General features: G+C 33.1%; 1 protein-coding gene across 1 annotated transcript in view; it reads left to right on the top strand.

The window, feature by feature from the left end:
* The first annotated feature begins 10,504 nt into the window (after positions 1–10,504).
* Positions 10,505–19,681, top strand: part of LOC147080024 (cyclic GMP-AMP synthase-like receptor) — a 29,249-nt gene continuing 20,072 nt past the window's right edge. Inside the window, exon 1 of the mRNA XM_085946268.1 lies at positions 10,505–10,543. Coding sequence (XP_085802394.1) covers positions 10,505–10,543 — 39 coding nt within the window. The remainder of the gene's footprint in view (positions 10,544–19,681) is intronic.

Genomic DNA, 19,681 nt, shown 5'->3' with positions numbered 1-19,681 from the left:
TTCGCGCTTTATTATCATAAATCACTCTTTAACCCTACTATTTTCTAAATAAATTCCCTCTCCATTTCACTTCTCATCACTTTCATCTCCGTATCATCACAAATAATCGAACCAATGACAGTTGATCATAAATAAATTGATGGGCAAAATTACGAACAGGCAGAGAAAATATTCGAAAAGAGCACATTTTTATAATATTTATTGCAAAGTTTAAAAACTCCCGTAAAACTTTCCGAGTAAAAACTACGGCGGACGTGCTCAGCGTGGGTCAAAATGGAGCTTTTTTCTATTTTCAAAGCATGATCCTGTACATACCTTAAACGTTGTAGATAATCTATTTGTATAATTTTGAAGCCTTATTATCCTTTATATTTATTTTCAACATTTGATGACTGCATAAAGTATTTTTATTACATAAAATAGTATTCTTTTAAACCTCTCGCTCTAATGTTTTAGAATATAGTCATATTTCGGTACATAACTGTGCAGTGGTGTTAAAACTTTTTACGTTTATTAATTTTTAAACGCATTTATAAAACCATTAGTATAATTTATGACGAGATAATTTTAGTAAAATATTTACGATAAAAAATTATATTGATAATCTCTGTGATCCCAAATTTGACAAGAATTAGGCATTTTATTATTCAAAAAATGGGCAAGATTAACACATTTGAAGATAATTCTAAAGATACCCATTATAAGCTATGTTTTTGACCATTCAAGTGTGATAAACATCCTACGAATAATGATTGCTATATAATAATTATTGACCTAAGAATAAGGTAGTGATTTTTTGAAATACGCCATTTCTTTTGGCATTCCCCAGTGGTTAAGCTACAACATACGGCCATAGCCATAAATTGACAAACTATAATTGAAGTAGGGAGTAAAATAATGTTAACGCGCGTGTTTGAACATATACCTTTAAAAAAAAAAAAGATTTTTTTTCCGTTAGGTACATGTTCAAACACGCGCGTGAACATCATTTCACTCCCTACTTCAATTATAGTATGTCAATTTATGGCTACAGCCGTATGTTGTAGCTTAACCACTGGGGAATGCCAAAAGAAATGGCGTATTTCAATACCTTATTCTTAGGTCAATAATTATTATAAAGCAATCATTATTCGTAGGATGTTTATCACACTTGAATGGTCAAAGACATAGCTTATAATACGTATCTTTAGAATTATCTTCAAATGTGTTAATCTTGCCCATTTTTTGAATAATAAAATGCCTAATTCTTGTCAAATTTGGAATCACAGAGATTATCAATATAATTTTTTATCGTAAATATTTTACTAAAATTATCTCGTCATAAATTATACTAATGGTTTTATAAATGCGTTTAAAAATTAATAAATGTAAAAAATCTTAACACCACTGCACAGTTATGTACCGAAATATGACTATATTCTAAAACATTAGAGCGAGAGGTTTAAAAGAATACTATTTTATGTAATAAAAATATTTTATGCAGTCATCAAATGTTTAAAATAAATATAAAGGATAATAAGGCTTCAAAATTATATAAATAAATTATCTACAACGTTTAAGGTATGTCCAGGATCATGCTTTTAAAATAGAACAAAAGCTCCATTTTGACCTACGCTGTGCATGTCCCCCCTTAATGTCCTAATAACGATAATAATATTGTAGTAGATAGGTACGATGTCTGGTGATATTATTTGATTTCCGTGTAAAAAGTACTACACGCAAACCAATTATTTATTGTTACTAAATACAGCGTAGCAACTGCGCGTCGAAAATGTAAACGAATGATCCGGAAAACACAAAACATGAAGAGATAAATTTATTTTAATTTTATTCTGTCACACGTTACAATATTAATAATTATTCTAGGATGATAATATGGAATTTCTAGATGGCGGTGTATGTATGCATAATTACAATATTATAATATGTGTCATACACATAACATAATAGTGGAGTGGTGAGATGATGTTAGTATTGGTTAGTTTTTATTATTGGAAAACGGTTTAGTACAACAGATCTTGTTCGAAGGGGTTTGAAGAGACTTGTAAACCCTGATTCGGTATGAGAGTCATTTAGCCATCATTATCATCACCGATACAAGGTCAACCAAGAAACTGTTCACCATTGACTTCAACAACACACCGAGTAAACACTGAACTACTTCTAAAGCAAAGAAAGGTTGTTTTGCCCGTTAATGTAGGTACTATATTTTTAATCTAAATAAATAGATTTTTCTAATCACCATTGTATTATTATGATTATTGTATTATTTCTTCTAATAAAATCGTATCATTTATTGATATCACATTGTTTTTCTTTCATTTCTTTGTTTGTACTGGTATCTAATATTAATATATATTGTGACCTGAGATGCACATATGTGCATATAGTGGATTTTAGTTAATTTATAAAAAAATATATTTTTAATTTGTTTTTGTGATATTCATTGGAAAAATATAATAATAAATAAAATAAAAATATTTTTTCTCTTGACTGGTTCTACTCGGGTCTCAAGAGGTTATTCTCCAGATACAAAAATTAGAAAGAATCCTATTCGCCAAGTAATTGAAAATTTAAGAGCAAGGTGGAAAGCATCTTAAATAATAATGGAAAATTTATATTAGATTAAACTAAAAAAACAAAATAAATATAATATTTTGATATCATTTAAAACATTTTATACCTACCGTATTATTTATGGCACCCAATATTATAACTTATTTAAAATTTTAGATCGTAGGGGTTTATTTTATTTTATTTAATTAGGTACCTACGTCCTACATAATTCTTTTGAAAGATATACTAATTACAGTTTTTTATAAAATATTTATTTATTTGTGGACAGCTGATGTAAGTTGGTCTGGACTAGCCCTTTTTTGAACATGTCTGATTTTAATAAGATCGTAATATGGGCCTCCACAGAGGTTTTGTATTAACAGATTTTTATTTTTACAAGAAATGAATGTTAGCCACTTGTTCAACATAATATTAGTTCTGTAGTCTAACTCTAAACATAAACCCACGATGGTCGAGGCGTAGGCCGCTCGGCCATCGCTATTTAGTCATTAACTCATGCAGCTGAAGCGCTTCTCAAAGTTACCGGTCGTAGTTAGATTAGGTTAGTATTAGGGTGCACTCGGCTAAATTGGTAAAGCATATTGGCCGGAATCCGATGGATGCAGGTTCCAATCCTGCCCGGCACTATATTTTTTTTCAAGACTTTTCAAGAAATAAAATATTGTGAATTATTCGTTGAATAAAAAAAACAGTTTTGTAAAATTAGTAACGCAATATGAAAGAGACATCAACGCGTAAAATTTATAGATTTTATCAAGCTTGTGAGACAAATGAACGCATGATGAACATCTTCAGATAGAATTCTGATAAATATTATACATTTATTAATCAATTCTAGTTTCTTCTCCAGGTTGCATAGCTCCTATTTATTATATTATTACAACGTTTTTATTAGGTTGTATTCTTGTTTGTCATGTGGTTGTTTATCCAGTACAAATCTTGCAATCGATTTTTACCTAACTTCCTGACTAGCTAGACATTTAAAACTTTTAGAATATATCAGAACACGATGCCAATACATTCATTTAATACTTTTAGCCATCTTTAAGTAGAATTTAATTAATTTTCAGTGAATTCTGTTTTGTATGAAAAGTCATTTCGGAAGAAATCCGTAAAAAGTAAAACACTATTATTGGTTGCTTGGGGTCTGGGGTCCTAGCAACTAAATTATTAATATATACGTGCGTTACTATGGATATCAATATGAAATGTCAAAATGACATTTCAGTATTCTATATTTATTCTGTATTTCTATCAAGTACAATTTTTTTTGATCGTTTAAGCTAGTCAAGTTTATATGATTCAACAGAAAATTTAAAAACGTTGTAAGTAAGTATATAAAAAGCTCTTTTTATGTTGTAATTATTATTATATAAATATACTAATATTCTATATTATACTATTATAAGGTTAGTCGGGGGAATATGCCTAATGGGGGAAGGCGCTAAAGCTCAATTATTAATGTATTCGTCCATCGGTAGATCTCGGTGCAGTAACCATTTTTAGGATCTGTCACTAATACCTGAAATAGGTCATGCTAGACGTTGGCCCTGTCAAATTTTTAATAGAAAAAATACGCTTATAAAAATAATACCTTATTTACACATTTATTCAAATATTCTCAGCATAATGATTTTATTTGATTCATGGCTAAGTTCAGTTTCATTGAATAATACCAATGACATTATTAATGGACAACGCACTCAATAAAATAGCTAGCAAGTAAATTCGCGCATAGCGATATTCGCACATGTATAGGTAGACGTCACGCAATTTCCATTATGCGATATCCCGCATCGGGAATTTATAGCAATATCACCTTTATTGTAATGGCGTTAGAACAGTGTTTCTAGAGTCAATGTTCATTTGAGCGAACCCGATCGAACCGAACCATTCGGCAGACCCGACAAAAAAGTGAGTGTCATTTTTTTTCCAGATGCTTCCTCCATATTAATGTCATTGAATAATATACTATGTTTGCCATCACATTTTACTGTTTGAGGTTATGTTGGATACCGGCGTTATTTCATTTCTGCCCTTGGCATCTTATCCCTACAGTTGGGGGAAGATGCCATTTTGAATATTTTTGGACACTCACTATCTCAGTTTTTAGTATTTTGCAATGCCTCATCTTTAATCATTATTGCATTAACATTAAAATGTAACTATTTCTGTTATTGACAAAATAATATAAAACTTTGATATTGTAGTATTGTAGCGTAATTAGCCTTTCTGATGTGAGTGATGAAGAAAACTATTGCGCCAATTGAAAGGGATATTACTTTGATAGTAGGCCCTACAATTGATTGGACTGCATGTGTAAAGTGCCAAAATTAGCTACATGCACGTTCGATTCGTCCAATTTGCTACCTGTGTCTGACTCTGAAGTCTTATTTTTTTTAGTTTGTGACATCTTCCCCGACAAATTGGGGGAAGATGGCATTTTTAGTTTTCGTATTGTTCCAGTACATTTTTTAAAACTATTGCTGCTAAATATTATAATAGTGTTTTTATAATATAAAGATGTTTTTATTTTGAATATACACATATTATTTTAGAATCAGTAATCCGTCAAAGTAAAAATTAGGCATATTCCCCCGATTACCTTATACACACATAGATAATAATTATATGCAATAATTATTGCTATCTTTTGGTCACCGAATTATAGTACGAGGCCCAAGAAATTATAGTATTTCGGCAAAAATTATAGTACGCGTGTCATCTGTTGACAATGTATACTTAGATATTTTGTTTCTCAAAACAAAATAACGGAGTTTTTTTATTTAAGTAGGTACCTCTTCGAATCAAAAATGCTTACCATCGAATTGAAGAAATTTCATTTTAAATTAAGTCAAGTCAAGGGATTTTTTTTACTCTTTTGGGCAACTTTTTTTCTTGGGTCAAATTTTCTTCTCGAGGTATTCCCAGAAGTACCCGACCTAACAAAGAAAACATGAAAATTTTGGGAAAAAATATTTTTATTTCTCTACGTAGTCTCCTTTTAGGTCGATACACTTTTCCCAGTGATGTTCAATAGCTCGATATCCCGTCTATAGTGAGAATCGTTGAGCTCTTCAAAAGAGCCATCAACCGCAGACTCCACCTCTTCATTGTTGGCAAAACTTTTACCACCGAGCCATTTTTTCAAGTTTGGAAACAGAAAATAATCCGGGGGAGCTACATCTGGTGAATAGGGTGCGTGAGAAAGCAATTAGAACTTTAATTCATTGATTTTGGCCATCGGGATAACGGATGTGTGAACTGATGAATTGTCCTGATGAAACGAGACTTTCTTTTTCTCCAAATGCGGTTGTTTTTTCTTGATTTCATCACTCAAACGCTGCAATAAGTTTGCATAATACACGATGTTGATTGATTTTCCTTTCTGAAGATAATCAATGGAAATTACCCCACGCACATCCCGAAAAACTAACGCCATGACTTTGCCTGCAGATGGAACTGTCTTCGCCTTCTTTGGAGCTGATTCTCCCCTTTCAGTTTATTATTTTGACTGTTCCTTCGTCACAGGCTGGCACCCACCTTGCATTTTTAATGTCCAAATTTTCAGATAATGTGTGATGTACAGCACTTTTTGAAATGCCTACCATGTATGCTAGCTCGCGCAATTTCGGTCGACGTTCATCTAATACCATTTTGTGGATTTTCTTCACCATTTCTGGTGTGGTCACCTCATTTCGTCGACCACTGCGACGTTCGTCTTGGCAGCTCGTCCGAGCTCGTTTAAACTCAGCCACCTAATATGTTACTGTTGTAAACAAAGGAGCAGACACCTTCAGAGTAGAATCTAGCGCCGCTTTGATATTGATTGGACTGAAGCCTTTCAAATGAAAGTGTTGTATCACATAACTAATTATGACCAATTTTTTCCATGTTTACAAATTCACTGAAAGCGTTCACTGTTGATGGCTGACAAATAATTACTGAACAACGTAGCGCCGTCAAACATCAAACATAGGCTTTATAAGGTTGGTACTCTCTATCATGGTCATTATTTACAAACAACAAATGCTATCTATACGTCAGGTCGGGTACTTCTGGGACTACCGGTAAAACGAAATTTTAGTACTTTGGGTTAACAAAATTCCACAAAATGCCAGTCTTCCAGAATACCTCGCCTTGTAGTGTTTTTTATCGTTTTAACCGTGGACTCCCACATTTTTTCAGGTACATTCTCCACATTCTACACTCCAATTTGAGTCTACCGATAAACTCCAGTTGGAATAACTAAGGGTGGGTATAACCTACGTGTTATTGCAACCTGTTGCATCCACAACTGGTTGTTGAATGAAGGTGGCTTAATGGTCATTATTCGGATAGTTTGTGTCCTTCGCGCTGTAGACATGCCGCATCTGAATGTTAAAGCAAACAGTGGATGCCTCAGATAGTCGCACAATTTTATGAGTGCTACGGATCTTCCACTGGCCACAGGCCTTGCGTGTCGTCGAATGCCGAAAAGAGTGGGGTTAACGCCAACCCATTGAGAATAATCTGTGTCATGATCCTCAATGATGTCATCCTGATGAAAACTATAAGGAACTAATAATCCTTTTATAAAAAAAAAAATGTTTTTGTACTATTTATAGGGGGGGTCCGCATCCGAAAAGAACAAAACGCTCCAACCACAGACATCGTTTTGAAAATCAGATAGCTTATCAGAAGGAGCCCTGAAACCGGTTATGCTGAACTTCTTAGTCAACAAAAATACCAACATTATAACAAACAACCAAGTCAACAAAGGCAAGAACACATAGCAAACAAACCCCCCCCCCTCACGAAGATCTCATACATGAACATATTATAACAAGAAACAAAAACCATCTTCCAATACGGCTGGTCACCGAGGAAGATGACGACCATAACCCTCCAAAGAAAAATACAACCACGCTAACAAACCTTGCATCTATCCCACCAATTAAGCTTTACATATTAACCTACAATATAACAAAAGGGAAACGCTACAGAGGAAGACCCCATGCGAGATGACAAGACGACATCACAAAAACAGCAGGCCCAATTTGACTACAAATAGCCAAAGACAGAGTCCAGTGGGATTTCTTTCTTTGGAGGAGGCCTTCACCCGAAGAAGGGTTCTTACAAACCAAACAAACTGGTATCTTAATTAAAAATATTATTTAAGTTACAAATACAAAAATATATACTTACTAATATAATCGTTACTTAGCACTGTTTAATATATAAACATTATTTATTAGTATTATATACAAAATATAAATCTTAATATAATGGCAGTTAGTAATAGGTATATGTATTATACAAAATTATTAAAATAATAATAATTAATATTATATATACTAGATAATAAGTAGATAGTAAAATCACAGATAGATAGATATATAATAGATATAAGCATAGGTTATATATATATTAGATATAGTAAATTCACTGTCATTTATTTATTTATTTATTATTTGCTTAACGGCCCACGTGCTCGTCGTAGGTCAAAATTGAGTTTTTATTGTATTTTCAAACCATGATCCTGGACACTCCTTAAACGTTGTAGATAATCTATTTATATAATTTTGAAGCCTTATTATCCTTTATAGTTATTTTAAACATTTGATGACTGCATCAAGTATTTTTGTTACATAAAATAGTATTCTTTTAAACCTCTCGCTCTAATGTTTTAGAATACAGTCATATTTCGCTACATAACTGTGTAGTGGTGTTAAGATTTTTTACATTTATTAATTTTTAAACGCATTTATGCATTTATGCATGATTTACGCATCTATTTAGCTTTAACACGTAGCCAAGAAGATGTTGCTGATGAGTTCCATAAAGTTCCATAAAGTTCATCTTTGTTCTGTGATTCATCCATAAATTACTTATTTATGCAAAAATGATTACAACTCAGACGTCCGGTCAATCACACATCCTACTGCATATTTTATCGGCCGGATATTGTGGGCAGGGATGTACTAAGTGTGGCTGCCGTAATCCAAAATTTGCTGCCTCTAATAATATTGCAAAATTTAAAAAAAAAGTTAAAATTAAAATAAATCTCTTTATTTTTTAAAGATTAAATAAAATATTTTCTTAAATACATAAGTGTATGTTTTATTGGAGAATTTTGAGGGAAATTCAGAATAATTTATTATTCTATTATCAGGAAATCATTTGGCCATTTACTATGTTAACCAAAAAATTAATTTTGTCGATGTTTTTTTTTATTTTTTCTAAATTATTACATAGGTACAGTAAAAACAAAACAATGATTCGGTTCGTGGATTTTATGCGTACGAATAGGTGTCCGCTTGTCATCACTACGCGCGCATTGGCTGCCAGGTAATTAGTACGGCTGCGACTTTCGACGTGATTGCGCATTTCGTTTTTACTCAAAAGTACAACGTGATCAAAAATGCAAAAAGTATTGTTGGAATCGTGTTACAGATGTTGAAAAAAATAAAACTAGGGCGCGGCATACCTCTTTCTGTCCAATGAAGGCCAGAAAATAAAGATGCAGACATTCATAATAAGATAAATGTAGCGAAAAAGGTTGCATAACCCTTTAAGCTGACTTCCCGCACTGTTGAAAAAAATTACGGCAAATTAAAAAAAAATGTGAGAGAGTCCGCTTTCTCTTCGCACAAAAGGATTGGCATTATTATAGTGAAATATTTACAATAAAAAAATATATTGATAATCTCTGTGATCCCAAATTTGATAAGAATTAGGCATTTTATTATTCAAAAAATGGGCAAGATTAACACATTTGTAGATAATTCTAAAGATATTGATTATAAGCTATGTCTTTTACCATTCAAGTGTGATAAGATTAACATCAGACGAATAATGATTGTTTTATAATAATTTTTAAACTAAGAATAAGGTAAGTAGTATTTTTTTGAAATAAATTGACAAACTATAACTGAAGTAGGGAGTAAGATCATGTTAACGCGCGTGTTTGAACATGTACCGTTTTAAAAAAAAGTTTTTTTTCGGTTAGGTACAGAATATAGGTATAGAATGTCCAGGATCATGCATTGAAAACACCATAAAAACTCCATTTTGACCTACGCGGCGCACGTCCCCCCTTAATGGTTTTGAAACATTTTTTTGAAATTGTATGATATTTAAGTTGTTTAGATAGTATGTTGAAACCTTTTCCGGTTTGTAAACAAACCCTCGGAATGGTATACGTCTACGATATTCTGAATATACCAAAATCAATATCGATGATTTCGCAAAAGGTATTATTCATTGGCGGCTCGTGGATAAGATATCTGGGTGTGCTGCGGTTGATTAAAAATAAAATAAATGTTTATTTTTATTATATTTTACTATTGACATCAAAATTAAATATAAATTATTAATCATATTAATAAGTAATTAAAATAAAGAACTTTGCATAAATTGCTTGCAGAAATAAATTTTAACATTGTTAATAAATCAATAAAGCTATATATCTTACCTCCGCTGTCGCGGGCGGCGTGTCCACGTACGAATGCAGAAACGACGATATATACTGCCGGGCCTGCAGTACCGATCAAGGTCCCAGCTGCGTACTCCGCTCTCCGCACCTTTTTCCGACAATTTGAGCATATACGTTTGAAAACGGTACTGCAGTACCGCGGTGTATGATAATTATTGGATAAATCGGTGCGCGGGCGAGCTTCATTCACGCTTAAATAATATTGATATTTTCATATAATATACATAAATTTATGTATATTATAATATTCCATTTTTCTCAATTTGCTTGGGGGTGCTGCAGTTCCGCAGTGTATAATATGGACGACCCGCCACTGGTATTAATAGAAGAAAGAAGAAGACGAAAATAAACAAACGACTCTTGATGGAAAAAATGGATATCGTCATAAAGCGTGTCGATTTTCTTAGAGCAGTGAAAAAATACAACTCGGAGGGAAGACCAATAATCTATATGGATGAAACTCTTACATCACAGTTCTTCGAAGGCTTGGTCAGATTCGTCAAACGAAGGTTTTAAGATGCCAAAGGATCGAGATTTATTATTGTGCATACGGGTGGGTGGTGTTTGCGGTTTGTATCTAACGCGTTGCTGAATTACAAATCTCATCTAACGGGTGATTTTCACGACGATATGAATTACGAGAACTATGACAAGTGGTTAAAAACAAAGTTAATACCAAATTTACCCGAAAGATCGGTTCTTATTATTGATAACGCCTCATATCATAAGGTGATAAACCCGGTGCCGAATTCTAATTCGCGGTAAGGAGTAATTTTGGATTGGTTGAAAAATAACCACATTTTATGCTCGTCTACAATATTGAAAACCGATTTGTATAAATTAAAATTCTATTAAATAAACCTAGAATAAAAAATAGTTACAAGATAAAAAGAACTTTTTATATACCTACCACGTTTTTTAATTTTCTGTTGAATCATATAAATTTGACAATTCTATGTATTAATAATTTAGGACAAATAAGGCAATTGTCAACAAATCATTTTTTTTGCTATTTTGCAACAAACAAACAAATATAAAATACTGAAATGTCATTTTGATTTCCGTAGTAACGCATGTATTTATATATTAATAATTTAGTTCCTAGGACCACCCCCTTAACAACCAATAATAGTGGATTGGATTACTAATGACTACGCATTGAACACTATTTTATATGAGAATTTGATCTTCGATACGGCTAACACCAACCATATCAGAGGGTGGGTCATCTGACGATTCTTAAGACCGTAAATTTGGAACTTTCTGTACCCCATCCGCACGCACACCATCGACCATCGACCAACCGAATTATTGTTTTGTTTTTACTGTACGAATGTACCTATATTGTTCAAAACACGTGCATGTTGCAACATGTCCATTTAAAATTTTACAATAATTGTATGACACCTCTCTGTTGTTTATGACCGGGACCAAAATTATAACGCATGATGCCATATTACCTTACGTAGGTACAAAGAATATTATGCAAAACTTTTTTTTACTATTTTGTTTTAAAATCTCGGCCTGAACAAAAAATAACCATAAAAGCGAGTAATAAAGCATTCGGCACGCTTATATCTCCGCAATATGGGTTAGAGTAAGATAGAATTTCTACGGCTGAATTTAAAAAAAATTGTAAACGTTGCCGGTAAATATTAATCTAAATGACTACATTCGTTGAAAAATTTCGAGCACGTGTTGCTGAAATTTATTGTTTTTGTATTGAATATAAAGTTAGTGGTAATTATTTTTATTTAATTTAGTAGAAAATATGGTTAACTAGGTTGTATTTAAATTCGGTAGCCGTACTGAGAAGCAACATAATGGTATAACCTTTCATAGTTAAGTTAATAATAATAAGATTGAGGTTATACTATGCGTTATAGGCAATAAACACGGCTTTATTTTTCCTAACAATAGCCACTGTCAGTGACGTCCCTAGACAAAATTCCGCTTCTCTTCTTCTTCCTTCTTCTTTCACCCTGTCACGTCCCAACATTGGGGCATAAGGCAAGCACAAGTTGGCGCCACTTCCCTCGGTCCATCGCCAACTCCTGCGCCTCCCGCAATGTCAGATCTGCAGAACGTAGGTCGCTTTTGTAGCATCGCTGCAGGGTGAGGGAGGGCCGGCCACGGCGACAGAACCCTTGAGGCTGTGCCACAAGGGTACGAAGTCCCGCACTCTTTGGCGGCATCCGGAATACATGTCCCAGCCACGTAAATCGTCTCTTCGTGATAACTTCAATCACCGAAGGCTGTTGTATCTGCTCACGAACTCGGGTGTTTGTAACGCGGTCGTACCAATGTACCCCTAAGATTCGGCGGAGACATCGATTCTCAAAGCTCAAAAGCCGAGACTCTTGAAGCTTAGTAAGATGCCATGTCTCACAGCCATACAGGAGCACAGGTAGCACGCACGCGTTAAACAAACGACATTTGGTCCTCACAGAATACAGCCTTGACCTCCATGCGACTTCAAGTTGGTTGAACGCAGAGCCCGCCACACCCATGCGGATTCCAAGCTCACTAGAAATGCCACCATCATCGGCAACCGTGGCACCCAAGTATTTGAATCTGGACACCAGATCGGTTGTATCATCATGATGTAGGCGTATCCCACTGTCGGGGCAAACCGTCTTGCGCATTATGAAATCCATCATGATCATAAAAAGAAAGGGCGCAAGTACACATCCTTGCGTGACTCCTGACGTGATTTCAAAGAGGTCAGAGGATGTTCCGGCTGCTCTCACACGACACTCTGTATTGGTGTAGAGAGCACTTATCACAACGACCAGTTTCCGTGGGACACCATAGCCTATCAGAATTTGCCACAGAGATTCACGATGAGGACTGTCAAATGCTTTTTCATAGTCCACAAAGCAGCAGGCGACAGGTATATTCATCTCTTGGTACTATTGCAGGAGGCATCGGAGAGTTGAAATATGCTCTGAGCAGGACTTCCCCGGGACAAATCCACTCTGCTGCGCACGTTAAACGTCCAGCATGGGCAGTGACGTCCCTAGGTAAAATGCCGCCCCTAGGCAGCACCAAAAAAGTCGCCTCATTTTTATACAGTATTTTTATCATCCTTTCATGAGTCCAATATCTAAGAAATCTGTTGTATGGATACATCACTAATAAAATATCAGACTAATTGTTCGAAAATCTGCACTTGTCGTTTCTGGTCACCAAGTACGTCGAAGGGCAACGGAAGTAAACTAGATATCGCGAACCCGATAAAACCAGTGAGCTGATTTTTTAATGAAAAGATATTTTTGTTATTACTAAGTTTAGGTAGCTATTTCTATATATTCCAAATAATTCTCCTCGATTTGCCGCCCTTCGAGTAATTGCCGCCCCCAAGCGATGCTCAATCTGCCTACCCCCACGGGACGTCACTGAGCATGGGACTTCTAATTCTGTACAGGAGAATCTGCGCCAACACCTTCCCGGGAACGCTGAGGAGAGTGATTCCTCTGTAATTATTACACGACGTGTCGTTGATGCACACGTATTCTCCGCCGTATTTTTTTTGTTGGTTTGAATCACCATTACTGGTGTTTGCTGCATAAATTAATTGAGAGCCTTGTTAATTTTGTAGATTCTGCAGAGCATTTACAAACTTTAAAAATAGTAATCGTACGTTTACAAAACACGTACATCAGGGATTTTGATATCACCGTATTGGCTGGCGTCTTTTATTGAAGATGAAATAGAATTGCATGTTTACCGTTCTTTGGCTTAAGTGCTGTCATCTGAAAGTTCGCAATATGCGTATTTATATATTTCATTATTTGTTTGTTATTAAAATTGATATGCCTCCCCCGGTATTCTGCCGCTCGAGTGCCGTGCACTCCCACTTAGTACGCCCCTGATTGTTGTTGTTGTTGATTGTCGTACATATCCTATAAATTGTCACGGATCGACAATCCACCATCATTTCTGTTTTAAATCTTGGTATTACCAGTCTTCCTTTCTCTTCTCATCTCCACTCTCGGGTAAGTAAATAAATCATTTTCATATTGTAAATATTATTATATTAATGCTTTCCGTTATGTTTAACAGGACACTTATGTATTATAGTGGGCCTTGTGTCAAAATAACAACCTGAACATTGTATACGTGCACAAAAGTTATATATTTGAAACAATTAGGTATATTAATAATATTGTTAGGTACCACGCAGTGGCGAAGGGTGGAGGTAGGCTGTTAAGATCCGCCATAAATAGTGCATATTAAACTTTTTCAGACATACATATTTGTTTTCATTGAAATAAGACTACAATTTACAGAAAGTGCTGGTTAGTTTTTAAAATTCAATTAAACCCTGAGAAACCAAGCCATAATAGATAATAGTCAAAAAATACATGTCTATCTATAAAATATCTAAAATTATGCAATTAAATCATACATAACTTTGAATATTTTATAGATAGAATAATATTTTTTATTTATTATAGTTTGGTTAGGCAGGGCTTAATGAAATAAAAAAATGAACCAACAATATGTGTAATATGTATTTTTAATCCAAAGAAAACAAATAACTATGAATGAAAAAGTGTGCACAATTTTGTCGTATCACCCAAATTAGACCAAAACTATTATGGTTTCTGTAAATTGTAGTCTTACTGTCGTATGCATGAGATTCCCAAAAACCTTATAGGCTATATACATACTGCACGTTTGTATGCATGAGTAAAAACGTAATTGGGCATTTTCGCCAAAGTTTGTACATTGCGTTTTTGGCATGTCCCATGACTTTGATTGATTTTTTCATAGTTATTATATTATAAAATGTTGGAAAGTTATGTACTTTTAACATGCAAATTTATTAATTTACTCTATTCAATCAGTTAAATACAACTATCTGACCTGTATATATTTTTAATTGATTATTTAGATCGAAAGGTAGTGCGTTTTTACCATGTCCCACCCATAAATTCAAATAAACAAAGTCTGATTTCGTCATTAATTTTGAGTGTGTAAAATTAAATTCGTAGTGTTTTCAACAGCTTACATTATATATTTTTGGAAAATATATAGTTTTTTCGTAAATTTGTACCAATATTGAAAAAAAATCACGTTTAAAGTGTGTCCCAGGATATTTGAAAAAGTGGAACTCCACATTCCGTTACCACGATTTTAGCATGAAGGCGAAAAATTTTCACTATAAATATGTTTTTTTTTAATGTAGCAACATTTTTGTATAACACTGATCGCCATGTACACTTTAAATTGTTGGTGTGTGTCGGTATCGCTATCGGAACAGGTTGCTTTCTGGGTTGGTCATTTAAGAAGTTCCACTACTGTTACCACGATTTATAAGGTAAGAAAACACATATTTCTATTTCACATACTACACATATGGAGCTTATCTTTCATACTACAGATATAATAAAACATATCGCAGGTTTAACAATAAAACTAAGCTAAATTTTGGCTTCAAACACTTCTGAAACAGAATCCGTTACTTCCACTCCGAAACTATATTGGTGGTAACGTATATGTGGAATGTAAAAGTAACGAAATGGCATGCATAAAGTTGGGTTTACAGTGTGTGTTTAGTTCTTCATAGATTATAAAAAAAATTATTTTGTCTGTTCGTATGAAAAACAAAAATATTTTCATTAAAAAATATAAAAAATAACCTGACTATAATATAATAATATAATAAAGATTAAAAAAGTATGTGATATGTCTGAATACGCAAAAATAGCGCACATAAAAGTATGGAGATAAAAAAAAACAACAGAAGGAAAAGAAAAAACACCAGACTGAAATAATTGCGAGACAGGCACTGGCTCTGTCATACTCTTTCTGTTATACGCCACCAAAATTTTAAAACTTCTCCATACATTTTAGGCATAGAAATTTATAAAAATGTATGAAAAAGTATTTTTTTGTCACGTTTAACAGAAATGTGTACTCGATTAGATTTAATACCTAGAACTGTAGGTATTCACGAAATGTCAGAAAAGTACGTCTTGATTACAATCAACCTGTATAGCTACATTTTATGTTGATGAATACAATTAAATTTCAAGACAACATAAAGTCGAACTTGGTTATTACGAGGAAGATGGGACCGACTGAATTTGCTTGTTATAAGCGTTACTCGTTATATCAGAGAATAGGTATTTTTAAATGAGCATGTCACATTACACAAAAAGCCGAAAATAAAAAATTTGGAAACCATCGTAAAAATCCCCGAAACGAGCATGGCATTCATAAACTACAAAAGAAGTTGTTTATTGTAATTAACGCTGGTAGGTACCTACGGACTTCACAAACCTTGGATTTTTCAACCATATGCGTGGATACTTTTTTATTATTGTCGGTGAAACACCAATAAGGTAGGTACTTAGACACTTTACTAGTGTCATAAACGTAATCCGACCCCGGCGGCATCCTGTCCAATCGGATTTTATTGCTTAGGGTCGAAATGTTTTAAAACGGTCGACACATTAACAGTATTTTAGCTCGGTATATCCGATAAGTTGCTCGTTATAACAGTGAAAGAATTAAATGTATGGCGAAAATCATAAACCAATTGTCAACAAATGTTTCGTTATTACATCCGAGATCTCGCTATGTCAGAGATCGTAATAACCGAGTTTGACTATAATTATTTTCGTAAAAGTTATATACTCCGTGCCGCGCTAGGAACTCGCGTCTGAATCCCTTGCTGATTTTTTTTTTCATATATTGTTAATTTGCTTAAAAATATTTTTTATCTGAGTTACAAATAATATAAATGCCAAATAAAGTTATGGTAATGTATAGTGTGTCAAAATTATTACCTACCTTATTTTACAAGTATTGTGAAATTTATTATAAAATATGTCTATTTTAGTGATTAAGTTTGATTTGTTTTGTTATTTTGACGCACGTTGAATATTTATCTGTCTATCAAAAAATTCAAATAAATTTCATAAAACAAAAATTTGTTTTTATGGTAACATGTAACTTAAGCTTTACAAATTACACTCCGTTACCATTTCGTTCCATTCCGAAAATGTCCCCAAAAAAGTTGAACGTTAACTATTTTTCATTTGATTATTAAATAACGAAACTTATTTATTTTTCCAATAAAATTTAGTAAAAGTGATTATTGTCTTTAAAAAAATAGCAGAACGAACATTGATTGGTTTTTTCAAATACTAAAGGAAAAATGCTCTGCCATTATAGACATAGGGTAACGGAGGGGAACGAAATGTGCCCAAGAATTAAAATTCAATAATATTTTTTGACTATTTGTAGTTTTATTTTGAAGTGTATGGTTTTTTTAATCTAATAGAGCTCTTTTAAGTGATAAAAAGTGTTTCATTCATGTTTTAAAAGCTAAGTTTCGTAGTCACGGAACGGAAACTTATTATGCCCAATTTCATAATAAAAATGATATAAATATTGTATTAATCAATATTTTGCTGAAAAATTGCTATCACCAATTCAGCAATAGAACAAGGAATCTGCTAGCTATATAAAAATGGTTAATTTGAGTGAAAAAATAATATTACCCAAATTTCAAACATGTACAAACTTTGGCGAAAATGCCCAATTAGCTGTTAAGTGACGTCACGAATGTGACATATCATGTGTCATGGTGTTCGTATTATAAAATTTCATTCACCGATAAATAATTCAAAATTTTGAAATTGTAAATGTGTCTGAAAGTGTGCGAACGGTACCATATAAATTTGATAATTATACATGAATAATTATTATGAAATTTAAATAATTTATCAGCTATTTTATCACATGTATTTTATAATTATTCTACTGTACGAAAGGTTGTATTGCCAGTAAACTTTTCCATTTGGTGGCAATACTGAATATTATTATGACTAACTTCACTTCAATTATTGAGATCTCAAAAGAGAATAAGAATAAATGACAGAAAATGCAAATGATTTAAGACAATAATATGTAATGATCTCTGTATAATATTATCATTTATACCAATCACCGTATGATACTATTGATGTTTCCAGTGTATTTGAGAGTTGTGCCTCGTTTATTACAGTTATCTTACAATAATTAACTAGGTAGGTAGGTGGTACCGTAATATTTTGAAAAACGCAGAATGCTTACAATTGTATATTTTAATGCCAGATACAGCAGTAGATACATATTTTTGCGGTGGTTTAGCGGAGATATTTTATCGTAATCTTACGTAAGTCCATCTTATGTCTCCATGAGAAATATTGCAAGCGAAATAGGCGAAATAAGCGAGGCATTTTATCAGTTACCTACCTACTATCTAGATTATAGACTAGGGATCAAAATTATACGTATTTTGTAAACAGCACGACAAGGAACTGTTTTTAAAGTTCGCAAATGTTTTACAGAATCTACAAAACGAATAAGGGCCTCAACCAAATGTTTTTTGCAATGAATGCAAAATTAAAATGACATTTGAAAGTGACAGCTAGCTGAGGCAGCCATTTTTAATGGCGCGTGACGTCAGATCGCTTACGTCACAAAGAGTGTTATTAGCTATTCGATGGAAAATCGGTTAAATAGCTTATAAAGAATTTGGGAATCTCATACATACGGCCCTTAGTTCAATAAAAACAAATACACATGACTAACAAAGTTTAGTGTGCACTATTTATAGCGAATCTTAACAGCCTACCTCCACCCTTCGCCAGTGGGTACCAGAGAAAACGGAAGTAGATTGAGATTATTTTACAAGAAATAGCCCAAATAAAAATAGTGCAACTGATGTATAATTTAGAATAAACATTGATTGTTTTATGTAATCAAAAAGAAGAGAATTTTCAAAATGAAACGCTTTTTGCTATGTAGTCAAATAATATTTTTAGGAAATTTTACCATAACGTCATTATATTATGATTAAACAGTAAAAAAATACAATAAATCTTTTTATAATAAGACATTTTAACATACTTAATCAATTTTTTTTAAGATATAATTCCCTACATACTAGCGTAATGTGATTTATTGATAATTTATATCGCCAATCTGTAAAAAGTATTCCAATATTCTTAGCGATGCAACACAATGGAAATAATATAAAGTTCTTGAGGTTGAATACTTTCCACAATCTGTGAAAAGTAAATAATATATTTTTTACCTACATGTTTAGAATGGGTATAATATAAATATTCGATATTGTCTTTTTTCAGATAAATATACATAGGCCAGAGTTGGCGAATCTTTTTACATAGCGACGGCCCCAGGAAAAACCATTGTAAGTCTGAAAATAGCGTTTCCGGTTTTATTCGCTTTTTATAATATTTAATTTTTTATGCATGTCCTGTAAAAAAATCAGGTCTCTAGCATAAAAATTGACGAAGTTAGGTTTTTGACAATGGTGCTCTATATCTACATATTGCATCGACCAAATTTGTGTTCACAGAAATATCCGAGGAGTATAGTCATACCTCGATAACAAAAGTGCACTGCGCTTTATTTTACAAATAAGAAGGTTTTTATACTTGCTATAACATTCTTTTACGGAGATTTAAATAAACGGCATGATTTATATTGACGTATCACAATAATTTTAAAAACATATTGGTTTATCTCCGAAAAATATTGGTATTTGCAGTAAGTATTTGCATTATTAGTTTAAAAGTTAGTCAATATTATTGTGTCAGAAAG

This window comes from Rhyacophila brunnea, unplaced genomic scaffold (assembly GCF_057557595.1).
Source record: "Rhyacophila brunnea isolate RB1 unplaced genomic scaffold, BYU_Rbru_1.0 scaffold_1, whole genome shotgun sequence".
Taxonomy (NCBI): domain Eukaryota; kingdom Metazoa; phylum Arthropoda; class Insecta; order Trichoptera; family Rhyacophilidae; genus Rhyacophila; species Rhyacophila brunnea.
This window is presented reverse-complemented; position numbering and strand designations above follow the sequence as displayed.